Consider the following 26,704-nt stretch of genomic DNA (forward strand, 5'->3'; position numbering starts at 1 on the left):
AATTAAAATGTTCCACGAAAAAAAAACCAAATTTTCATAAATAAATAAATATTAGCAATAAACAATTACAAAATTTTCCACAACATAATTTTTTTCCATGAAAAATTAAAAATTTTCCACAGAATAATCAATAAAGAGCAATCAAAAATAAGAAATTTTCCATAAAAAAATACAAATAAGCAATAAACCTGATGAAATTTTCCATGAACTTTAAACGCTTTTAGGCTGTGAACCATTCCACCGATTCGTTTAACTTTTAGTTAAAATTTGACAGTTCGATGGTTATTTCGCCGTGGTTAAAAATAACCCTCCTCCGGAGCATGGTTAGATTTGACAGTTCGATAGTTAAACTTTATTCGCGAGAAAATTGGCGCCAAATCCATTTCGCTCCAAATGACTTTCAATCTGTCAAAACTCAAATGGGTCGGCTTCGGAGTAAAATTTTAACCACGATGGGAAAATAACCATTGAACTGTCAAATTTTAACTAAAAGTTAAACGAATCGGTGGAATGGTTCACAGCCTTAAAGAAGGGGTCATCTATGGCAAAATGCTCAGTTTTAATGCATTTTATATTCCTTAATGGGAATTTTCATTGCTCTCTATTGATTTTTTCGTGGAAAGTTTTTGATTTTCGGTGGAAAACAAAAATATTGTTAAACATTTTGTAATTATGTAGAAGATATTCATTTGAAAAATGTTTTGGAGGTAACCACTTTTCCTTCGATGGGACTCGAATCCACGACCCTCAGTACGCTACGAAGGACCTCCCATCGTCCCATCGAAGGAGAGTGGTTTACTCGTACGTAGTGTACGAGAAAGGCAAAAAAGATAAGCATCGATTATGAAAATGATGATGATTTGATGATTGTTCGTGCTTCCCGTATTACGTTATGACTATTATTCAAATTGAGGTGCACAGTGGCATAGAGGAAGGGGCCACTACGTTAGGCATAAGTACGTTAGGCATAATGGACGTTAGGCATAACGGACGATAGGTATAATATACGTTAGGCATAATGGACGTTTTGCATAATTCAGCCTTCTTTATGTCATGGGCTGTTCTTTGGGTCATTCTATGCCTATCGTCCAGTATGCCTAAAGTACATTATGCCTAACATCCATTATTCCTAATGTACTTATGCCTATCGTCCTTATGCCTAACGGGGTATACCCAAAGGGGACAATATGCCCAAGCTAAGCAAAGACTGCTTTAATCAACCCGGGAGCAACTTGACATATGTAGTACAAAACCCCAAAATTTTGGTCCGGGTGGTCCTGTCAAACTCGAGCTTAATGGAATCATTTCACGAATAGGTCGAAAATGGAATTAATGTGCAATGCAGAAAAAATGTAAATGAAAATCAATCTAAACTTGAATTAATCAAAGGAAAATGGAGCTTCCGTAGCTGAGTAGTAAGATGACCGCCCTAAGGTCGTTGGGGTCGATTACCAAAACAATTCTGGTGGGTTAATTTTCTCGGATAACGGTTTATCGTTCAGCGGGAATGTCGCATAACTTGAAAATTTATTCAAATTTTGGAGGCAGACAATTTTATATTAGGTTTGGAATACAGACATTTTAATATGGAGTACCGTCGTCGGGGGTGACAATGGGTCTGAAGGGTGGGAATGGGTCAGCCCCTTCACCGACAGTCAGGAGTGCGGATACTAAAATAGTTCAAAAAGGTCTCTTATAATTCAGTTTTCTTGTCCTCGGATACATTAAATCTATTCTACAAGCATTCCATGTAGTTGAAACAGTGGCCCATTCTCACCCCCATTTGACCATTTGTCACCCCGACGGCGGTATCATGAAGACAAAATTAAGAAAGTTGGAAGAATGGACACGGAAGATGTAGCTTTAGAAAGTAATACAAGCGGAATTCTAGCGCAAAAGACAGATTCTCCCAAATGAGAAACATTATGCGTTATTTTGTGAATTAAAATTAAACTGCCTTGTCATGAAGAAATTTCGATTTTTTTCAATCAGTTTTACAGTTCTCTGAATTATCTAATTCGTATTTGAGCTTGATGCTCAAAATTGTAAAACAATGAATAATGGTTTTGGCTCCGTTGCGCTTAATGCACTTGAGCATAATAAGTAAACGAACGAATAATAGAAAAAATATTTGTTTTCCTATTTGTTTATTTTTTTTATATTTACTTCGCAATTAAACATCTGCCCTATTCAAATGAGGATCCTGTCTGTTATTTTGAGACAACAAATGACGAAACAAAAAACATGACTTCCATGGAGAAAAAGTGTGACGGTGGCGTAGGATGGACCCATTGTTCATGTTTCGAAGCGCCATCTGCGATTTCCAAGTGAGTACGCGAAACTAAGGCTAAATGTCAAGTTGTTCGGGGGTTGGCTTTAATGTCTTAGCTGTAACGAATTTCACCGGTATTTTGCGGTATTTTTGCTAGCTAATGTCATCTTAAAATTATAGAAAATCCAAACCATAATGATAATATTAACATGTCCGAAAAGTGATGATATTTTGTTGCCGGAAAACTCATTAGGCAAAACGCTTTTTAGCTGACAACTTTTATGGAACAACCTAAAAGCTACCAGCTAAATCGTGTCGGTGAATTAGAATTCTGGTATGGAAAGTGCGTGGAGACGCCTAGTACATTGTAGGTTAGTCCCACTAACCAAAAAGTTTCATCAATTTCATCAAAATGTGCAAAATTTCGATTTTCTCTACCTTTCTACCAATTAAATCATTTGTTTGAGAAACTGCATAAGTCCATTTTACACTTTTTCGAGAAAACAACAAAAAACTGTTTTTGAACAAATTTGCACCGAATCTTTCGATTTCTTCGATACAGGTCAATAGTTTTTGGCAAAATTCAACACCCTGGGGCACTTTCAGTGCAAAAAATGTAAGCAGTACTCCACAATTGCTCTTCAAAGTACGTGGACATATGTAGTTTCTCAAACTAGAAAAAATAGAAAAATTTCATACATTCCCAAACAAAAATTTTTTTTCGTATTTTTTGCCAGAATACGTATTTTTAGATGAGGATTTAGAATATATAAAAATAATTACATATGCAGTTTCTCAAACAAACGGTTCAATTATTTTGACACTTTTTTTTCACCTACATAATTTTAGGTCTAGTTTCGTTACGAACATCTCAAACACGGTAAGTATGAGGGAACACCCGAAAGGCATTTTGTATGGGGGGCCACTTCCCCTAAACTTGAATAAGAAAATACACGCTCAAAGGGGGTGAGATTGAACCCGGCACAATAATGTGGCCACACACGGAAGCAACGATTATGAAAAAGTGCACGAACACATACGTTTCAATTGTAAATAAACATTATATTTACAAAGTTTTTAGTTCTCGAATGCAACAACCTTTTAATCAAAATATATTCAATACTTCGCACAAACTGGTGATCCCTGGTGGTTTTTGTATTAAACCTATATTTTTGCCTTTCTCGTACACCAAGGTGTAACGAAAAGGCTATATATTCACTTACAAGACGATTTTGTGATAGAAGGTCCGGAGACCCATAGTGTTACGAATTGAGATGATGTCTGTCTGTGTGTATGTGTGTGCGTGTGTGTATGTATGTGCGTAAAATAAAACTCACTCATCTTTTAGGCACTTATCTTGATCCGATTTGTTTGCAATAAATTGCATTCGACGGGGAAAATCCTGTCCCATTGTTTCCTATTGAAAATTGGCCAGATCGGACTATGGGATCGAAAGTTATGGTCAAAATACAATTTATATACAAAAAAACGCGCTATGAAATTCTAACTCCGCACAAACACCGCTTGGTGGATCAATCAGATTTTTCATTATTATCATGCTTCTAGAGAGCCTTTTATTTCATTTAGTCCAATTAACGTAACATATTTTCTCGACGACTTCTTACCGTATTCTTCTATTTATTTGAAGTAAGCTGAGTAGAATAACATGCTTAAAGTCCAAAATATATTCAGATGTGGGGCCTTCCTTAGCCGTGAGGTAAGATACGTGGCTACAAAGCAAGACCATGCTGAAGTAACGCTAAATTTCAAAATTTTAATTTTAATCTATAATGCGAAACAAAATCATAACAAGGGAATTAAAAATATTGTAACAAAATGTGTCATAAATGTGGCTAAATTTGGTTAAAATAACATAAACTATAACAAAAATCCCACTAGCCGTAACACAATTGTTACATAAATTAATACTTTAATGTCAACATTATAACAAACGTTGATATAATTATTTGGTACAAAAAACTATATCAAAGATTATTTGCGTACATTACGTATAAAAATCCTGTATGATACAAATGACGGATTGTTATCCATAATGTAGGCAATTGGCTTTTCGTATTGAACGTGGCTCAAGTAATAATGAAGGTGGCTACCTATGATTTATTCTCCAATATCTACGTATGAAAAAATTAAGGCAATTTCGGTGAAAATATAAATAACTAATGTTGTTATACTTTTGATATAAAATTAAACTGGTCAAAGATTATTTCCCATCGAATTATTTAATTATTACACACGGTGCTATAAATAACAACCATTGATTTAAGTGTGTTATTATTTTGTTATGTTTTCCTGATCGGGCATTTTCCCCTTTTTGACACATTTTGTATTGAAGATTTTGCTTTTTAGTATGAATCGTAACGCACGGCCTGGTTTCCTCCCTCCCCTTCCATCGGAACGTAATTTGTGAACAACACCTAATAGTGATGTTCCTTATAAAATGTTTAAAGGTGCCATATCCAACCTACGACTCGTAAAAATATAGAACAGTTGTACAGAAAATGTTTCTCTTGGAGGGCAGAATAGATCGAAATTGACTGAGTGATTACTCCTTTTTTTCCTGTCCCTAACGAGTCAGCATAACTCCACCCAATTCCACCGACTGACTTCAACTCTACATACACGTATCTCCACTTCAATACTAACAGAACGTGCCCAATGCCTCATACTTGGCTCAAATTTAGTAAGGTACGAGATAAACGGTCCCATCGTCCAGGTCGTAACACGTATCCAGAAAGACATTATGAAGCGAAAAAGCTGTTATACGTCAGCAATGTCATACGTCTTTTTGAAAAATGAGCGAATGAGATGAACATAGATGCAGGAAGCTTAATATGAAACAATCTCGCCGGGTAGCAACTGTTATAACATTCTTCAACTCACTTTTCCACTAAATAAATGCATCGTTATAGCCTTCTAGTAGTAAAAATAACTTAACAAGCAAAAAAAGAAATCCATACTCCAGAATAAAAAAAAAACAAGATTCCACAAAACTCATTGCAGTCACATCTCAATCTTCCGCATTTTGTCATTACCCCTGAGAAACTTCAAGAAGGCCTTAACCTAAAGCTTGGTTGTTTTTGATAGTAACTTGATGTAAATGGCTCTCACTGGTATGTAGAATATCATAAAGCATTAATTTTCGCACAAAAATTTTAGTCACAATGTACCATGCGTCTCCATATGCTTTCATACTTATTATCATGAACATGTTCAAAGCTTGATGGCATAAACAAATCTCCAAAAGTAAAGGAATTACGAACTTGGCGTCATCAACAAAGTTTTTCAGGATAACTTTTGCTTCAACTTTCGCAGACATTTTCGTTTACTGAGAGTGGAAAAATGGATTATTCATCTCACTTTGGGGGTTATTGATCATAAAGCTGAAGATGTACCACCAAAATTTCATTCTTGCTGTCGTATATTTTGTCTGATAACTAATCTAATGCTGGGTAGCACCAGCCATTCTTATGATAGGGTAATTTTTTAACTAGCGACTTGTCACTTTTAAGTTTAATTCTCCAAATGAGACAGACCCTAAAAAAGCCATAGAAAACGTTACAAAGCCATAGCAAGTTATGGTTCTGATGTTTGAGTTGTAATTAACCATTTTGGACACGTATCGTATCGTACAACACCTTAAAAAAAAAACCCAGATTAATCCACCTACAGTGGGATTTTGGCCCTTCCATAGTCATAAGGAAATATTGTCAGACTCCAATATTTAAAACGAGATAAAACAACTGAGCTTCCACGGCGATTGAACGTATAAAGTGACAAATTAATTGCCTACCAAAAGGCGGATTTCATGGGTTGAGTGACAACAAAATGAACGAAAACGCACTGTACGTCATGCTGCCTATCTATTAGGCGCTCGTCGAAATGAATAGCTATTGTAACATGGTTAGTAACTAGCGTAACGCTGGTAGCATATACATATATTCGTAATTTCCAGAGACCTCGATAATTATTAATCCAGAACTAAGGGATCGTACACTAATTACGTAAGCACTTAGGGGGGGAGGGGGGTCGGCCATATTTTTACGCTCCATATAAATAAAAATTGATTTATATGGAAAAAATCTTACATGGTGGGAGGGGGGGTTTAAAAACCAAGAAAAAATGCTTACGTAATTAGTGTACGGCCCCTAACTAAATCAGTCATTGATCTGAACGATACTTAATAGCGTTCCATAATAACATATATTTCGCCTTATGGATGTCTAATTTTGTAATACTAATCATGTTTAATACCTTAAAAATGAGTGAGATTTTTATGTCAGTAAATTTCAGAATTTGCACACAAACGCACCCATACATGCATATAAGTGGTCTATTAGTGTCTCAAGACATGCTCACATTTGCTATCTAGCTCTCACTGAAGAAATTTTTGAAATCTTTTAAATTTTCACGTTTTTGCTTTTCTGAGAAGATTGTTTGGTACATGCTTCTATATGTTGCTCAATTAAAATCAATTGTTTTTTTGAAACAAACCAGAAAAATATGCATATTTCCATATCATATCATTTGTCATAATTATATTTTCAATATTAAAGTGAATTTGTTCCAAATACCATACATTTTACTTCATAATTCAAGAGATTTATTGATAGATTAATACGTAACACACCTGCGTAACGCATACAAAGCGAAATTATATACACTTCCGAAGGAAGGGTCAAAACACCTGTCGTTCACAAGAGTCCCGGAAGGTTAGAGACTCAATCTGCGATAGCCTCCAAATTCGAACAGAACTGACAAGCTTTAGTTATACAGCAAACATGCAGGTTATACAGAAAGACCTTCAAATGTTTCACAGAAGTCAATGATACTTCCCGATGTTTATACACACATTTGTAGGCCACCGTAGTCCATTGACCGTACGAGCGTCATCTGTGACAGCAGTTGGCAAAAATTCATTTCACCGGAAACTAAGCATTATTCTAGGTCAACTCTGACAGGTACACTTTCATATGCGCCATTCCATGCGTTTACTTTCTACCGGCACGGCGGCTCTTTAGCTGTCAATCAACTTCACTAATCAAACAAACACTAGAAAGGAACATTTTTCCATATGGCAAACTCAAACCTATCGATTACACTCATGAATTAGACAGATAATGTGTGTGCTTTCGTTTCACATCTAAACCAATATGATTTTGCTCGCACCCAAAATCGGTTCTATTTTTAGATCTGGTCGATCATGCCAATAAGATCGACTAATATGTTGCGCATCGCCCCGGCAGGTCCCGGATTTGTCAAATTGATTCGAATCGAATCGCGTCCACCGAGCTAAAATTTTATGACTAATGGTCTTCTCTCGTTACGCAACATTTACCATAAGTGCCCCAGTAGACATCGTCGGCTTCTGCGAGCACATGACATCTTCAACGATAATTATGAGGACTTCGCCGAGAAAACAAACACACCATCCACGCTGCGATTGACCTTTTCCGAGGCCTAACACCTAATCACAGACAAATGTACCTGATTCGATTGAATCTTCCAGTGTAATGCATAACCGAGAACAATGTCGAGTACGCCCGCTTAGACGATCAGATATAATCGAACAATTCTAACCTAATTCTACGTGCTCAACGTCTGTTTGTCTGTGACAAACCTATAAAATTTCCGGCAGTGTCAGTACATTCTGGTTGTTGATATTGCCTTACGCCGTCGTAAAATTACCACCGGGACGGTCATCGTGACGAGAGGGATAAACAAAGCTTACACCCATCACTGGGAGATGGTTATTACTCTTACCAGCAGGAAAACAGTGGTTAGAACAGCTCATCGGGTTAAGGAACGCGATCGAGAGTATCCACCAATTGAATAATGGGTTTATTTCGACATATATTTTGTGCGGGAAAAGTGGCAAACGGGTAGAAAATGAAATGCTACTTGGCCAAAAATAGACGCGTTCTCACCTTTTCCGAAGTGGGGTAGAACCATGTGGTGTGGAATATTCGCTTCCACAGATAAGCAGATGTTGTCTCCAAAGCTAAGAATAGCATTCAATAAACATCGTAAGTTTAAAATACCGACGCTAGATTCGTTGAGTTGAAGATGATTTAACATGATTCTCCAATACACGAGTCAAACAAAGCATGATAGGATATTTTCTGGGTTAGAGTAAGCTCAACTACTGCCACCTGGTCTTATAACAGAGGAGACCAATAATCTAATTAATGATTTTTTTATTGTACCCATATGCGTTGCATCGAATTATCTGTGACAACGACGCTTACTGGATCAGCTGCACTCTGGGCACTAAATAATACTCAGCTGAAGTTAATTTTCGGTCGATATGCTCTATTTCACTCTGCGCCTTTTGATGCGCTCGTAAGAATAACGAATCGATGATGAGCGTTCATTGCTGCTCAATGGGATTGGAGCGAGCGGTAGGAAACAACTTTGTTTATAAAGTTGAGCCTCGTCAGCTGTGAGATGAATTTGATTGTAGAAAGTATAAGTATTTATGTTTTTATTTTGACTTCGACACTCTCCGCGATGCACCAAATTAAATGACCATCAAATATGCGGACACATTCCTCCTTCGTTCGTCAATCTAAGATTAATGACTTCCGAGGGCCCTTAAGCCCGTCGACATAAAAACATCGTATCACTATTCCGTGAAGATTGATAATAGTCGTTAAGATCGGATTTACGATTCTACACGGAAACGGTACATGTCGTCCCAATGGAATCGATGCCACTATGAATGAGAAGTGAATAGGTACTTAATTCTCACGATATTAATTATACTGAGTTTTGAATAGTTTCTGGTCCCGTAAAATTTATTACTCAATTAGATAATTGGAGAAGCAACACGACTCGCTCCCAACGTATGGATTTTGGCTGAAGCTACCGTAAACCGGCTGATCCTCTGGTAATACTCTTTCGCAATCGGCGGAACGAAAATAGATCATCTGTGTACTTAAAAATTAATTACTGCACATCATTAGCGGACGCCGACATCCGAAACTTGTTGCACGTTTTCCACCTCTTACCCAGAGTTAACCTTCTTCTTTTGATCATGTCTCTCTGCCCAGATGTACGATATTTTGGTGGTGAACAAAAACTACGATGCCGAAGGGCCCGATTCCATCTCGGTGCGGGTGGGAGATCTGGTGGAAGTTCTGGACATGGGTGAGTCTGCTACAGTCGCTGTCGCCGGAGCAAAGTAAGTATCCCCCCGCCCATGGAACAAGTTGATCCCCATGATTTATGACTTTTGGATTTTCCACCCTTTCGCCGATAGGAGGCCAAAACTGGATCCACAGCTGAATGTTGGCAAGACGGAGAGTCTGCTCGATAGTTCCATTTCCAAGCACAAACTATCCATCAAACCGAAGAAGAACCACCAGAGTTCGCAGTTTCGAAGAAGCGTCAGTCCACAGCCGCCACAGTATCAGCCGAAACCGAACGAAAAGTGAGTATTGTTCAAACTTAGAGAAATTTTCTTGACCACAATGAATGAAGTTGAACATGTTTTGCACATTCGTTGGTTTCGTCGAGAGATTGAACTCTCGTCATTCCAGGCAATTCAAGTCATTTTGGAGTATTGCCATAACGATTGATAGTTTACACTCGTACAGGCTGTTGAGTTGCGTGTAGACCTTCTGACTCTAGATGTCCGTGACTACATATTACCATTGTTATACTTCGAGTTAGAGGTTACCATTTTGACAAGGGTAATTCCATTGAATTGTGTAAGCCATTTGGCTAATATAAAGTAAATTTTTCGTTGCCAGTGAGTCAAATTAAATTAATCAATAAATAAGTTTAACGCTTTCTTTGTTTGGACCCTGTCACCGGCTAACGTCTATCGTGTTCGGCCAGAGTCCTATTTTTGTCAGGTCAAATGGGTTTTGATGATTCTTCTAGTCAACTACTTCGTGCGTGACAGACAGCTCGGTTTCCTTGTCAGTTTTTTCGTTTCAGGAATACCCATATGACTTGGGATCCAGCAGCAAGTGATGGATCTTCCATTTACTATTAAGTCGTTATACATTTTGAGGTTGTCCATATATACCACGTGGACAAGTTTTGGTCAGTTTATGACCCCCTCTCCCAGCGTGGAATTTTCAAAAAATTGTATGAACCGTGGGCAATCGCCATACACCCCTTCCCCCTAAACTGTCCACGTGGTATATGGACAGTAGAGTGATTCAAATTTTGACTTTTTTGCTCCCCGATGCTTAAACGATTGCATTTGCCCTTTTATTAACTCACCTAATTTTTTGACTAATTTGGATGTAAATTGAGTGAGCGCTGTTTGAAGTTTGTATGAAAATTGCTATGAAAACAGTAACTTTCATGGAAAACCGTTCCCGAACGCCTCCCTTTAAACTCTAACAACATGTGAGTACATCGGCAACATAAGAAATTTTACAAGGAAACAGGTCGTCTTTGTTGCGAAACGATTTGATGCTTGTAAGAAAAGTTATGAAGGAAATACTGATTCGTGGGAAATCCAATTTAACACGTAAAAGAATAACATCAATATCAATAATGAGCATTTTTGTTTTCTTCATAACTTTCCTTCCAAACGAGAAAACGCTTAGCAACAACAACTGCCTTTCAGCTTGAGAAGTATTCTGTGTAGGCACTGTTTTTGTTATATTTAAATAGTTCATGGCCCATAGCACAGAACGGTCTTCCACATAAGGGTCAGTTTTCACAGTAATTTCCATACAAACTTCAAATGACGTGTGCACAGTCAAATTACATCCAAAATTGCTAAAAATTTAGAAGGATTATTAAAATGGAAAATGCAATCGTTTAAGCATCGGGGGGCAAAACAGTCAAAATTTGAATCACTCTAATGTTTTTTTTTTCACACTTAGAAAGTAAGTGCATATGATGTAAGCACCTACTCTGTTTTTGATTGAATGTCCAAAGCAGGTTTTCTTAAATTACCATTCTTTTGATACCGTAAATGCTTATTTGGTTATGGCTTCTTTTCCGCTTACAATGTTTTGAAAACTCAGATATGAATATGTACATTATGTGGAAGTTTATGATTTGAAAAATGTATTAGAGGTAACTACTTTCCTTCGATGGGACTCGAGCCCACGACGCTCAGTACGCTAGATTTGTGCTTTTAACCATTTAAGCTACGAAGGACCCTAGGCCTTTCTTTTACGTATTTTGATCATGGTGCTATCAAAAATAGGGTAGTCTATCAAGGAAAAAATAAAAAATATAAGTCGAGTCAAGTACGAGACACTGAAGACGGCCTTACTGTTGAGGTCGAAATACGTATCTGTCAGGATACAATTAAGTGGTGGAATTCAATGGGATTGTTTAAACTCGTCTTATGACAGGTGAAAACATTCCACTAAAAAGCTCAAAATAATTTTCTTATCAAAAAAATATATTTTTTTTGCGGAATTCTGACATGCAACTTGCAACTTGCTGCTTAAATTAGGGTGTCCCTTAAAAAATAGTATTTTTGATCTACTTTTTTTGTTTTCGATTTTTTGTAAAAGTCATCTTTGGGTGACTTTTAGAGCTCAAAAATTGCATCTTTTGATGTATGAATATGCTCAATATATTTTGTCGATCAAAAGTTATAATCTTTTTTTCTGTTAAAATTACGTTTTTTTCTTCTATAGTTGATATCGCCAGTCGGGGCAAACTAGAAAAAAAATATGTTCACACGACATTTCAAAAAGAAGCTCATATTTTTTATAATGTCAAAAAATTGGAGATATGTTATTGGTTTTTCATAAATGTCACCTTCTGAAGACTTTTGGAGCTTTTCAAGACGCGTGTTTTGCTATCATGAACATTGTCTGTATCTACCTATTTCCGTTGTTGAACTATATCAATTTTTTTGAAAAAATATGATATTAGTCGAATTGGTAAAACTTAAGATAAAAAAATCGTATCTCCATTTTTTCACATAATAAAGAATATGAGTTGCTCTTTCAAATGTCGTGTAAACACATTTTTTTGGTTTGCCTCAATCGGAGATATCAACTTTTGTAAAAAAAAAATACGTAATTTTGACAGAAAACAAATAGGGTAAGGTGGTCGGTTGCCGGCACTGGTCGGTTGTCGGCACTTCGTCGTAACTTTTAACAGAAAATAGATATTTTCATTTTGACATATGTCATACGTGTGTTATATAAGCACGATCTTGTTATGCTTATTTCCAAAGCACTTAGAAACCTTTGTTTCATTTTTCAGAGAAAACATTTTTTATCAAGTCAAGACAAAATTTTCAAAACGACTTATCTGCTTTTGTTAACAAAGATTCAAACGACGATTTGACAAATCTTATAGCTCTCCCACGCAAGCCAACACCACCAATAGGTAGGTGAAGGTTTCCGCTACCTGTTGATGGTGCTGTTTTGCGTAGGAGAGCTATCAGATTCGTCAAATCGTCGTTTGAATCTTTGTTTGAATCAAAGCAGATAAGTCGTTTTGAAAATTTTGTCTTGAAGTGAAAACCCACTCCAAAATTTTTTTTGTCATTTTTCAAGTGTTATAAATAAAAGCAAAACAGTCGGATAGATAAGTGCATTACGTATTTACAAAGCAAATTTACTCTATTTTGTGATTCAATATTGAGTACCACCGTAGCGGTCGCAGTTAAACCATACCATTTTCACTTTTCTAAAAGGTTACTAATTTCGGTTGTTGGCACCCAGGTGGCAACGGTGAAATATCAAGGCAAATCATCAGTCTATTACCTAATTTCAGGCTATAAGCCAAGTTGTATGCAAAAATCACCATTTTGTAAAATCTTGATAAAATGTGTATAATGTACTTAAATGCAATAAATTTCATTACCATTGCCACAAAAAATCTCGATATTTTCAGCCATAACACCCTCAATTCATATTTTTTAATTTTAAATGAGTCTTTGAGGGTGCCAACAACCGACCACCTTTTTCAGAATGACATAAAAACAACGCTTAACAACAAAATGTTAATAACAAATTTCCGATAGATGGAATAAATCGAAACATTTTACCAGTTATTTTCTTATGCCTATAGGCTTCCATTTGTATGAAAATATCACCACATTGTGCAAATGTAGGAAAGTTATGAACTAAAAAAAAGGGCGCCGACAACCGGTCACCTTCCCTTATAAGTTTTGATCGGCAGAAGATATTGTGTATATTTATATATCAAAAGTTGTATTTTTTTAGCTTTAAAATTCACTCGAAGACGACTTTTTCGAAAACTGTTTTTACTTAAGGGGCACTGTTTTTTTAAGGGACACCCTAATTCAAGTAGGAAAAATTGCTCTAAATCAGCCAACTTAAGACCTACAGAAAAAGTTTTTAAGCTAAATTGATCGGAATTGCGCTACAACTTTGTAGAACATTGCATCTCAGAATTCCGCAAAATAAAAAAATTTCTGTGATGGACGACCCTATTCTTTGGAAGCACCATGATGGCCTTACTATTTCGATCAACTTCGAAGAAAAACATTTTTGTACTATTGTTAAAATATGTCCATGCCTCAATTGAATAGACGTGATGCAGTAAACCTTGGAATTTTAGTCACACTTGACACATTGACTCACACATCGTCACTGCAACAGCTTAATTACATAAGTTCTAAATAATGCTCGTTAATAGTAGGACAATATATTGTATTTTTGGTGTCGTCATTTTTCTCGAGATTCCAAGTTAATTATCCAGTTTTTGATTGACTAGCCCAATGAATGACGAAGTACGGCATGGTACATCTTTTTATTTTTAGAGCAATAAGCTCTTCCTTTAACAACTTTGATGTTGTAATCGGAAAGTAACGTTCGCTTCCTGGATATAGGCAGTAACCAAAAAGTAAGTTCGCTGTTGGTACAAGTCGATTTGATTGTTTACCGCACTGCAAATGATTGCCAGATTTCTACGAATATTTCATGACGCACGGTGTAAAAAATGGTTTATTATCGAAGTTTCATGTGCCTCTGTTTTTTTTCACAGAAAGTTAGGCTAGGCTACTAGAAATGAGGTACGGGGTGTTTGAAAATATTTCATTGGTGATTTTTTGAAAAATGTGATTTTTATTGTTTTTTTCCTAAACCCAGCAATGGATAAATTATTGTAATTAGCCCTCAGAATTAAAAATATACATTTTTGTTGACAATTTTTTTCTGCAAATATCATCTATACCCAGCCTTGGTTATCTGTTGTATCCACATTTTTATCTTCCGACATTCGCACTCGATGGCCAGCCCTTCGTCAGTTTGACATATTTTATAGAATTCATAATATTTTCCTCTAGATACAGTGTATCATCATTACTGTGGCACACGCCATGTACAAGACCCACACTGAATATTATTGCAGCACATTTTACTTGAAACCCATAAATCTTCCTGGCCTTCTAAGTGTTAACGCTTCATATCCGAAATAGGCTATCGGCTGAGCTAGGGCTGTATACAGAGCGAAATTCAATTCCGACTGCATGTTACCGAAGTTGAGCTGTTGCTACAAGCCCAACTGTCCCATATTTGAGTGATTCCATTTCTGTGTGGGTCATTCATACAGTGGGCAGTAAGTTGGTTACGACAATCGTAAAAGACCGTATTCGCAACAGCAATCCAAAGTATTCAAAGGAAACAATTTCTCCAAAACCTCCAACCACATTTATAACAATTACTATAACAATTTGTAGAGTGAATTACCATCTCAATCTTCAGTAAGACAAAAGTTTCCACCATTTCGTCTGCAAAACCCAAGAGCATATGCGTAAGTACTGCCGAGATGAAGTACATGGTTGAGTGTAGAAACAGAGATAAGCTGAGTGTTGCTTGTGCTGATATAGTGCTTGAAAGAGGTGTGTTTGAAGGTGTAGAAAAATACCTTTGAAATGTTTGCAAATTCTGACAAAGACGTTTACTGTGAAGTATTTCTATTGCGAATAGAGTTACCTCCGGCGTACATAACAAATTTTAGGCCTAAGTTAGGTCTTGTATAATACAGACGGAAAAGAAATTCGCTCTTTATAATACCCTAATTCTACCGGTAAGCAATTACGGACATGAAATGTAAAGAAGCAGACTAGGAGGCTTTCAAACTTTCCGAGCGGAAGGTGCTGCATACACTACATAGTGAGGGGCCAGTAAATGACGAGTGATGCTTACGCATGAATTACAAGGAATATCATATGTTTAAAAGAGAAAATATTATGAATCTATTAAAATACGGCGCACTTTAGTGGGCAGGTCAGATATTGCAAATATCAAAATTTAGAATTGCAAAACAATATTCAAGTTAATATTCATCAGACAACAGCATATATGCCGAAGATAGAAGATTATTAAAAACGCAAAAAATAAAAACAAAAGAAATACTTGAAAAAAAAGAACGCCTTAACCAATAAAAAACAATATTCTTATAAATTTTAGACTCGTTTTAAGATAGGTTTTCTATACAAAAAAGCTACAAATATGTATATTTTTAATTCTGAGGGCTAATTACAATAATTTATCCATTGCTGAGTTACCAATTGACTTTTTAGACGGTATATTAAGAAAGAAAACAATAAAAATCCCTTTTTTCAAAAAATCGCCGATGAAATATTTTTAAACACTCCGTACCTTATTTCTAGTGGCCTTGCCTAACTTTCTGTGAAAAAAAAATCAGAGGTACATGATAATAATAATCAATTTTTTTACACCGTGTAACGCTCGAAAAAGGACAACTGCTGACAATTTTCGCAGAATTTTAAAGCAAACATAGAAACAACATATTCGGTTTTTTAAGTAAGGGTAATTCGCCAAATGTTGAACGGCTAATTTCTTCGCCTATTGTTGAACGCAAGGGCATTTTTTATGGGAATTCAGCAATAGGCGACAAAATTAGTCGTTCAACATTTAGGGGCTTCCCCCATTTGTTTTTTTTTGTACTTGTCTTTGGTATCCCAAGATTTTCGGGATTTCAAAAAATATTTCCTGTGATTCGAGAAATCCCGAAATTCAGTAAATCCCTGGATTTTTTGTCCTGGGATGGTCTCACTAATTTCTGCATAGATTTTTCTTCCTTCATTTAGCTCGTTGGGTCTGCTCAGCGGTTCTCAACCTTTTTCTAGAGAGGTACCCCTTCGCACTTTTGCATTAATTGAGGTACCCCTACTTTTTGCTGCAAATAAAAAAAGCGTAATTCATAAGAAAAATTAAAATGAAAATTAACGGGATGGGGTATATGACTCGCCGTAAAGTTGACTGAAATTTTCATTATTCAGAGCTCTCAAAAAAGGCTTCCGAATCTCTTAAAAGGAGGCTTTCGAGCCACTTAAATAGAGGCTGCTGAACATCTTGAAAGGACGCCTCTGAGCCTCTTGTATGTTTCTGGGTCTTTTGAAAAGAGGCTTCCGGGCCTCTTGATAGGAGGCTTCCGGGCCTCTTGAAAGGAGGCTTCCGGGCCTCTTGAAAGGAGGCTTCCGGGCCTCTTGGAAGGAGGCTTCGGGCCTCTTGAAAGGAGGCTTCTGGGCCTCTTGAAAGGAGGCTTCTGGCCTCTTGAAAGGAGGCTTCCTGGGCCTCTTGAAAGGAGGCTTCCGGGCCTCTTGAAAGGAGGCTTCTGGCCTCTTGAAAGGAGGCTTCTGGGCCTCTTGAAAGGAGGCTTCCGGGCCTCTTGAAAGGAGGCTTCCGGGCCTCTTGAAAGGAGGCTTCCGGGCCTCTTGAAAGGAGGCTTCCGGGCCTCTTGAAAGGAGGCTTCCGGGCCTCTTGAAAGGAGGCTTAAATAGAGGCTTCTGAACATCTTGAAAGGACGCCTCTGAGCCTCTTGGATGTTTCTGGGTCTTTTGAAAAGAGGCTTCTGGGCCTCTTGAAAGGAGGCTTCTGGGCCTCTTGAAAGGAGGCTTCTGGGCCTCTTGAAAGGAGGCTTCTGGCCTCTTGAAAGGAGGCTTCTGGCCTCTTGAAAGGAGGCTTCTGGGCCTCTTGAAAGGAGGCTTCTGGCCTCTTGAAAGGAGGCTTCTGGCCTCTTGAAAGGAGGCTTCTGGCCTCTTGAAAGGAGGCTTCTGGGCCTCTTGAAAGGAGGCGGGCCTCTTGAAAGGAGGCTTCCGGGCCTCTTGAAAGGAGGCTCTGGCCTCTTGAAAGGAGGCTTCCGGGCCTCTTGAAAGGAGGCTTCGGGCCTCTTGAAAGGAGGCCTGGGCCTCTTGAAAGGAGGCTTCTGGCCTCTGAAAGGAGGCTTCTGGGCCTCTTGAAAGGAGGCTTGGGCCTCTTGAAAGGAGGCTTCCGGGCCTCTTGAAAGGAGGCTTCTGGCCTCTTGAAAGGAGGCCTGGCCTCTTGAAAGGAGGCTTCTGGCCTCTTGAAAGGAGGCTTCCGGGCCTCTTGAAAGGAGGCTTCCGGGCCTCTTGAAAGGAGGCTTCTGGCCTCTTGAAAGGAGGCCTGGGCCTCTTGAAAGGAGGCTTCTGGCCTCTTGAAAGGAGGCCTGGGCCTCTTGAAAGGAGGCTTCCGAGCCTCTTGATAGGAGGCTTCCGGGCATCTTGAAAGAAGGCTCCTGGGCCTCTTGAAAGGAGGCTTCCGGACCTCTTGAAAGGAGGCTTCCGGGCATTTTGAAAGGAGGCTTCCGGACCTCTTGAAAGAAGGCTTCCGGGCCTCTTGATAGGAGGCTTTCGAACCACTTCAAAAGAGGTTTCCGAGCTTCTTAAAAGTAGGCTTCTCAGCCTCTTGAAAGAAGGTTTCCGAAGGCTTCCGAGCCTGCTGAAAGGAGGCTTCTGAGCCTCTAGTAACGAGGCTCCCAGATTTCTTAAAAGGGGGCTTTCGTGCCTTTTGGAAGGGGGCTTCCGAGCCTCTTGAAATAATGCCTCTGAACCTCTTGAAAGTAGGTTTCCGAACCTTTTGAAAGGAGACTTCCGAACCTCTTGAAAGGAGTCCTCCGATCCTCTTGAAAGGAGTCCTCCGAGCTCCTTAGAAGGAGGCTTTCAAGAAGCGTATAAATATGGTTCTATCTAATCTTCTTGCAACGAAGCAACTGAGGAAAAAAGCCTTCGTGTCTCTCAAATGGAGGCTACCGAACGTGTAGACTCTGAATTTTTGTTCAGAACCATATTCTTAACATATGGTTCAACATTTTGTTTCGATCAGGTTGATTGCATAGAAGATTTTTTAAATTTGTTCGTTCGTCGTTCTGTCCTTTTGATCTTTTGTCCCAAAGCCCTTCATCCACTGTGGTGGTTGTGCAGGACAGGATTCAGTAGTCTTTGAGTTACTGATCGTACAAGACAAAATTTTGAAATCATAAAATTATACATTTATCAAAACTTTATCGATAAGTTTTGATTAAAATTGTAATACATCCGCCATTATGCATTTTTGACCGAGGTACCCCCTGGGCCCGGCAAAGGTACCCCCATGGGTACATGTACCCCAGGTTGAGAACCGCTGGGTTAGCTGCTTGCTTCTCTTCGGTAGGCTATGTTTCTTTCTTCCCAGAATAATACGTTTTTGTCCACCTTCACTTACGTTATTATTTTTTCTTGTTCCAGAACTGGGCATCATTTGAAGAAAGCGTCATGCTCACCGCCACAATTTACACATTCATGAAAAATTTTCCCCGTTCTTCATGCAATTTTTCCAAATACTTGCTTGTATGTCTAAACTTAAGGCACTTGAAACAGTGTAAAGAATTTGGATAACATAGCGACGTTTGCAGCGTTACTTTTACTTCTTTCGGTGGAACGATTCTTTTGACAACACGCTTTTTTTCTAAACTTTGTTCACCTAGTTTCTTTCTTTTTATCTTAAAATTAAGTTCAACACCGTTGACAACAAGCTCAAAAATCGCGTTGGGGAACTTGTTGATCACTTTCTACACTCATACACTTTCACTGTTATTCCTTGGATGCTGATGCCACTGTTCCACAGTCACCATGGATAGTCTTATCGACTAGCACTGGCGACACTCCGTTAAGATTTTCTATTCCATTTCATGAATTGCCGAACTGCTGATGAAACTCTGAAAAGATTGAGGTGTCGGGCTGCTCAAGATTGGCCTCTTATACCAGAGATTCGATGAGTTCTGCCAAATTAGGTGGACACCAGATAATCTGTTGCACTTCCGAAAGTTATAATCAGTGTTTTTCTTTTTTCATGAAATTCTGAAGTTTGTGCTGAAGATTTTTGATTTTAGATTTAGGCCTTTTTCTACCGGTTGTGGACGTTCCACTCGAGTGCTTTCGGAGAAGACAACGAAGCGTCAACGCAACTAACCTAATTAAACTCTTTTTGTTACACTAGAATGCAGAAAGGTGTTATATGTTATGCTAAGTAGTCAAAGTTTACACCTGCAATAAAAGTAAAATGAAACCTCTACCTGCTGAAGGTTGGGACGTTGTAGCTTATGTAAGCATTCTGACAATTCCCTTATGAGAATTATTGGAGGTAACAAAGCTGTAAATTCTTCTTCGGTGAAAATTTAAGTTACATGACATCCGGAACCTGTTGCGTACCAATCAGTTGCCCAGTTTCTTTGCAGAAAGAATATCCGATTTTTATTTCCATGAAATTAAAAAAAATCGAGATGTAAAAACACGTTTCTTAGGTTACATAATTTAGGCCTTTTCGACCGCAAATTCTACGGTGCTCTAGAATCCGTTTTGTAATTACCAAATAATGGCCAAATAATGTCTTCTAGACGATTTCAACATCCAATTACGATTCACAAGCATTTAACATAATAAAATTATTTTGGTCACGTAAAAATGTCGAACAATTTCACAGTTATATAGGAAAAAGACTTGGGCCACACTTGAAAATGACTTCCAGAAAAAGGGAGGGGTTGTAGGTCACTATGACACTTGCCATCCTGTTATTCTACTACCTCCATCGATTTACATTAAACATACATTAAACTGCTTGTACGTTTAATTGAAAATTAAATGCGAACGAGTCAATTGTTGCGATGGCGAATTCAATCTCAAAACAGAAAACTTTATCTACAATTTTTAGAAGTGTTAGGTACATAACATTTTTCTTTTCATTAAAAAATAATAAGAGAAGGATTGAAGACCATATCAGTTAAAATCAAGAAGAATAAATAATAACGCGATTTATTCATATAAATAGAAGCCAGGAGTTCGGAGACAAGCCAGCCTCGGGCTGAAAGTCTCCCTAATAAAGATACAAAAAACAAAAGAAGTCAGGAGTAATTTTCATTACCTTTCGTGTCATAATAATAGATTACAAATCGGTCCAGTCGAGAAATCAAGATTTTTCTGAAAGATGGGAATTTTAGTAAATGTAGGAATTGCAAAAATAAAGCTGAATAAAAAATAAGGCCAAACTTTGTTCACAAAAGAACGACTCTTCCAAATATTGGGAGTAATATATTTATAATATCGTAGAGATCATATATCGGTTGCACATGGTATTGCTGTATTTTTGAATAGCCTACCTTACTAGGTATAAGTCAATGAGAAGCTAGCCAAAATTGCCGATGATCGAGCGAAAAGCTAAACTGTCCGTCCACAGCTCTTCCAACAAGTCAACCAAGCGAAGCACTGCATGATTGACCACGCGTCTCCATCAGTGTGGTCGCACTGCCTAGCTTCTATAGCTGTCTGTCGATAGTTCACAATCGAATCGGAACGACTGACTGCTGCTTGCCAATTATGCAAACAAGTCAGCATATATCCAATTATCTTATGGTCGAAATTCTGCTAAAGCCATGGGCCAAACTAATGTTTTTATTTGAATATGTACACACAGGTGGAAAGTACGAATCTTTGACGGGGACGACAATGCTAAAGCAGGTTGGATACCAGTATCGGTACTGGACACAATGCACACCGACCAGGCCGTGTTTGGTGAGAAGTCAAACGATGCGTCGTACCGTAGAGAGTAAGTCTTTAGTTGAAATTCCTCATTTTCTGATTACACCTTTTAATGCCTTTTTTTTTTTCAAACACAGAGCCGTCGTTCGGGAGCTGATTGAAACTGAGGAGGAATTCGGCCGGGATTTGCAGCTGGTCGTCGAAAACTACATCAAATTCATTGACAACCCGGACAACAAAATTCCTCGCATGATCCGCGATCACAAGGACGACATCTTCAACAATTTCAAACAGATCGCGGATTTCCACAACACGTAAGTGTATTTATGACTTGTTTTTACCTTTCAAGTGGCAATCACGCCACCACGCTTGGTTTCGTTCCAAAGCAGCGTGTCACCTTTTCCGACCAATTTAAAATCTAAAATGTTATTTTCTCCCCCTTTTATTGCGACCCTTTTATGGAACGGATGGCGTTCGCCGGGCAGTGTGCTCATCGAAGGTGTCAAGTACTACGCCAACAATCCGAAAATGATTGGCAAAACTTTCCTCCGGTTGGAACGTGACTTTGACAAACACGTGCGGTACTGCCGAGATGCGCCGCTTGCGCAGGAGTTTCTCGCAGCGAACGACGTCGTTCGGGACTTTTTTATGGTAAGTAGCGATGGAAAAGTTTGTGAAAAACGTTATAGCTAAGTGAAGCAAGCTTTTCTGAAAGCTAGTTACACCACCTAGCGTTGGGTGGTGAAAATTAAAAGCACAAAAAGTAGATGATTTGCTCGAATTATACAACTTTTGCCGGGTGCGCAGAAGCAGTTCACAACTTTTCACTCTTTCGGTGATCGCCATCGCGCAGATTGCAGAAATAAGATCTGTCTGCGCCAGAATTGAAATATTGCGCTGATTCACGGTCGCTTTGATTTACATGCTGCAAAATGTGGTAACCTGTTGTCACCTGTAACCTGTTGCAGAAATTTATCATGCAAAAAATGTACTAAATTGTAATAAGTCTAATTGTAATAAGGCTACTCCAAATCCTATTTAAACTGGAGTTGATCTAATTCTTTTTGACAGGGTAGAGTTATAACAAAAAGAATGCTTTAATAAATAACCTATGATAGTAATATAGCTGCTTCTATACAGATGTAAATGTATGTTTTACCCACTTGTCATAGGACGAGTTTGTACCATCCCATTTAATTCCACCACTTGATTGTACCTTAACAGATACGTATTTCGACCTCAACAGTAAGATCGTCTCCAGTGTCTCGTACTTGACTCGACTTGGGATGGTACAAACTCGTCTTATGACAAGTGAAGACATTCCACTAAAAAGCTCAAAATAATTTTCTTAACAAAATGTATGTTTTATTCAATTCATTCCTAATTTTTCGCTTGAAGTGGAAAAGCCGTTCCATGTTCCAGTTGGAATGTAGAGCCATTGAAGAATAAGAAAAAGAAGATCTAATACGTGTTATGTTCTTCTTATTATTGAATCGAACGAACTATAATGTTCTTGTTCCAGACGATTCGACCCGGATTTGAAACCTTCTTCAGTGATAAAGAAGAAGGTGCCAAATCAGAACCGAAAAGTCGAAATAACAACTTTATAGTTCATTCGATTCAATCAAAAGACTACTAAGCCAAGAACACAACATGTATTAAATGCAATCCAGTCGAAACTCCATAACAGAAAAAAAAACATCAAGGCATTGTCAAATTGCAATGCATTGTTCGTGAAAATGAGACCCACTTCTAGGAAACTAGATAAGTTGGTGCAATATTTGACCGTGTGTAGAGAGGTTTAACACACGAAATAGGTTCCAAAGAAAATTCTTCCGGGTTTCCAAACAAAAATCCTCTGATTTTTCAATTAAAAAAAATATCAGAATCTTCGAAGGGAAATATTTTGATTTTCCAGAGAAAACTTTTTTAATTCTTGAAAAAAAAATCATCTGATTCTCTTTTTCCGATTCTTCAAAGATTTTTTGTTTTTTCAATTTTTCAAAGAAAATATCATTTAATGTTCTAAAGAACAATATTCTAAAGATAATTTTCTGATTTGTCAGAGGGAAAATCTTCTGATTTACTAAAAGAAAATCTCCAGGTTTTTCAATCAAAAATCTTCTGATTTCTCAACAGCAAATCCTCTGATTTTCCAAAGGTAAATCTCCTGACTTTCGAAGGATTTTTTTCCTTCGGAAGTCGAAAGAAGGGAAAAAATAATTTTTTTTCTGATTCCCCAAAAAAAGTTTTTTGGCTTTCCAATGGAAAATCTTTTGATTTTCAAAAAAAAAATGGTTTTCGAAAAGAAAATCATCTACTTTTTGTAGGAAAACTTTTTGAAATTCCTTCTTTGGCTTGGCCAAAGAGAAGTCTTCTGACTTTTCAAAGAAAAATCTTCTGGATTTACAAAGGGAAATCTTCTGGTTCTCCAAAGAAAAATTTTCAGAAGACTTTCCTTCTGATTTTTCAAAGATTTTTTTTTCCGATTCTCCAAAAGAAAATCTCCTGACTCTCTGAAAGAAAATCTTCATAGTTAATACTATTGATTTTAAAAAGGAAAACCTTCTGACTTTCCAAATACAAATCCTATGATCTTCCAAAAAAAATCTTCTGCTTTTCCGAAGAAAAATCTTCTAATTTTCCAACGAAAAATCTTTGAATTTTCCAGATAAAAAACAGATTTTCGGGAGCTAATTTTTTAATTCTCCAAATGAAAATCTTTTCATTCTCCAAAGAAAAATCATTTGATTTTTCAAATAATTTTTTTCTGATTTTTCAAGAAAATTCTTATGATTTTCCAAAGAAAAATCTGATTCTCCAAATGAAAATCATCTGATTTTATAAAAGAATCTCATCTTAGTTTCTAAAGAAAAATCTTTTGATTTTCCAAGAAAAAATCTTCTGATTTTCCAAACAAAAATTTTCTTATTTTTAGAAGGGAAATCTTCTGATTCTTTTTTTGTCTTTATTTGAGAGGCTTTGAGCCCTAGGCTGGCTCACCTCTTAAGTCTTCTGATTCTACAAAAGAAACTCAGATCATAAATCCTCTGTTATAAAATAAAAAGTCTTCTGCATCTCCAAAGGATAATCTTCTGATTCTGAAAAGATTCAAATCATTCAAAAGAGAAGTCATCTGATTTTCTAAAACTAACCTCCTGAATTTCCAAAGAAAAATCTTCTGATTCTCCAAAACAAAAACTTCTGATTTTCTAAAAGAAAAACTTCTGAGTTTTCCAAAGAAAAATCTTTGAATTTTCAAGAAAAAAAAACATATTTTAGAAAGATTCTTTTCATTCTTTTCATTCTTATATAGAAAATCTTCGAGTTCTTCAAAAGAAACTAATTCTCCATAGGAAAATCATCATCATCTTCGGTTTTCCGGAGAAAATCTACCGATTTTCAAAAAATAATGTTGGAGTACCAGAATCAGATTAAAAATCTCCTAGTTTTCCAAATAAAAACATTTTTTAATCTTCAGAGGAAAATCAGAAAAGCAATAGGAATAAAAAGGAAAACCTCAGAAAAATATATTAAGCTCTTTTTAGTGGAATGTATTAAACCGTCTAAGACGAATTAAGTACTGTCCATTTAATTCCACCAGTTAATTTTCGTTATCTTTGCAGATACGTATTTCGACCACAACTGTGTGGTCGTCTTCAGTGTCTTGTCTTAAGTCGAGTCAAGTACAAGACACTGAAGACGACCACACAGTTGTGGTCGAAATACGTATCTGCAAAGATAACGAAAAATAACTGGTGGAATTAAATGGACAGTACTTAATTCGTCTTAGACGGTTTAAGGAAAACCTTCTGATTTCCAAGGAAAAATCTTCTGATTCTACAAAATAATCTCATTCGATTTCCCAAAGAAAAGTCTTTTGATTTTCTTAGAAAAAATATTCTTATTTTTCGAAGAAAAATCTTTTAATTCTCCAAAGGAAAACCCAATCATAAATCCTCTGTTATAAAGAAAAAGTCTTCTGAATCTCCAAAGGAAAATCTTCTGATTCTGCAAAGTAGAATCAGAACATTCCAAAGAAAAGTCTTCTGATTTTCAAAAGAGAAATCTCCTGATTTTCCAAAACTAATCTTCTGAATTTCCAAAGAAAAATCTTCTTAATTTCTAAAGACAAGTTTTCTAATTTTCTAAGAGAAAATCTACCGCTTTTTCTATCGAAAATCCCCTGATTTTTCAAAAAAAAAGATCCTCTGTCAAAACTTTCTGACTTTCCAATGAAAAATCTTTTGGCTTTCCAAAAGGAAATCTTGTGACTTTCGAAAGTTTTCTGATTCTCCAAAGGAAAATATCTTGATTTTCAAAATTTTTTGATATTCCATCTGATTTTCCGAAGCAGAATCTCTTGTTTGAAAAAAAAATTCTGATTTACCAAAAGAAAATCTTCTATCATTTTTCCGAAAAAAAACTCCTGACTCTCTAAAAGAAAATCTTCAAAGTCAAATATTTTGATTTTAAAAAGGAAAACCTTCTGATATTTCAAAGAAAAATCTTATGATTTTCCAAAGAAAAATCGTATGATCTCCCAAGGAAACATCTTCTGCTTTTCCAAAGAAACATCTTTGAATTTTCCGGAGAAATATCAGATTTTCGAAAGATTCTCCAAATAAAAAACTTTGCATTATCATAAGGAAAATCTTCGAATTCTCCAAAGAAAAACCTTTGGATTCTCAATAGGAAAAGCTTATGATTTAAAAAAACCTTCGGGTATTCCGGAGAAAATCTACCGATTTCTTTGTAGAATCAGATTAGAAATCTACTGGTTTTCCGAAAAAAAAAATTTTTTGAATCTTCAAAGAAAAATAAGAAAAGAAATTTTCTGATTTTTCAAGAAAATTCTTCTGATTTTTAAAGAAAATTTTTCTGGTTTTCCAAAGACAAATTTTCTGATTCTACAAAGGAATCTCATATGAAATTCCAACGAAAAATCTTTTGATTTTCCAAAAAAAAATCATGATTCTCTAAAGGAAAATCAAATCATAAATCCTCTGTCTTAGAGGAAAAGTTTTCTGATTTTCAAAAAAAAAATCTTCTTATTTTCCGAAACTAATCTTTTTATTTTCTGAAGAAAAATCTGCTGTTTTTTTTTTCAAAACAAAATCTTCTGATTTATCAACTTCAAATCCTTTGATTCTCCAAAGGCTCATCTTATGACTTTCAAACGATTTGTTCTATTTTACAAAAAAAAAATCTGGCTTTACAAAAAGAAATCTTCTGGTTCTCCAAAGGAAAATTTTCAGAAGACTTTCCTTCTGATTTTTCAAAGAAAATTTTTCCGATTCTCCAAAAGAAAATCTCCTGACTTTCTAAAAGAAAATCTTCAAAGTAAATACTTTTGATTCTAAAAAGAAACCTGACTTTTCAATGAAAAATCCTATGATCTTCTAAAAAAAATCCACTGCTTTTCCTAAGAAAAATCCTCTCATTTTGCTACAAAAAATCTTCAAATTTTCTAGATAAAAATCAGATTTTCGGAAGATTTTTTTTTTTTTTTTTGATTCTCCAAATGAAAATCTTTTCATTCTCCAAAGAAAAATCATTTGATTTTTCAAATAATTTTTTTCTGATTTTTCAAGAAAATTCTTATGATTTTCCAAAGAAAAATCTGATTCTCCAAATGAAAATCATGCGATTTTATAAAAGAATCTCATCTT

General features: G+C 36.6%; 2 protein-coding genes across 6 annotated transcripts in view; one reads left to right on the forward strand and one right to left on the reverse strand.

The window, feature by feature from the left end:
- Nucleotides 1-26,704, forward strand: part of LOC134218394 (obscurin) — a 189,780-nt gene that overhangs the window by 86,828 nt on the left and 76,248 nt on the right. For all 5 annotated transcript variants that reach the window (XM_062697331.1, XM_062697333.1, XM_062697332.1 and 2 more), the window contains exons 3-7: nucleotides 9,343-9,473; nucleotides 9,552-9,722; nucleotides 20,968-21,099; nucleotides 21,170-21,346; nucleotides 21,518-21,683. In XM_062697331.1, the coding sequence (XP_062553315.1) occupies nucleotides 9,343-9,473; nucleotides 9,552-9,722; nucleotides 20,968-21,099; nucleotides 21,170-21,346; nucleotides 21,518-21,683 (777 nt within the window). The remainder of the gene's footprint in view (nucleotides 1-9,342; nucleotides 9,474-9,551; nucleotides 9,723-20,967; nucleotides 21,100-21,169; nucleotides 21,347-21,517; nucleotides 21,684-26,704) is intronic.
- LOC134218395 (protein hobbit) overlaps nucleotides 1-26,704 on the reverse strand; it is a 153,723-nt gene that overhangs the window by 26,237 nt on the left and 100,782 nt on the right. The window lies entirely within an intron of this gene.

Source organism: Armigeres subalbatus, chromosome 2 (assembly GCF_024139115.2).
Source record: "Armigeres subalbatus isolate Guangzhou_Male chromosome 2, GZ_Asu_2, whole genome shotgun sequence".
NCBI lineage: Eukaryota > Metazoa > Arthropoda > Insecta > Diptera > Culicidae > Armigeres > Armigeres subalbatus.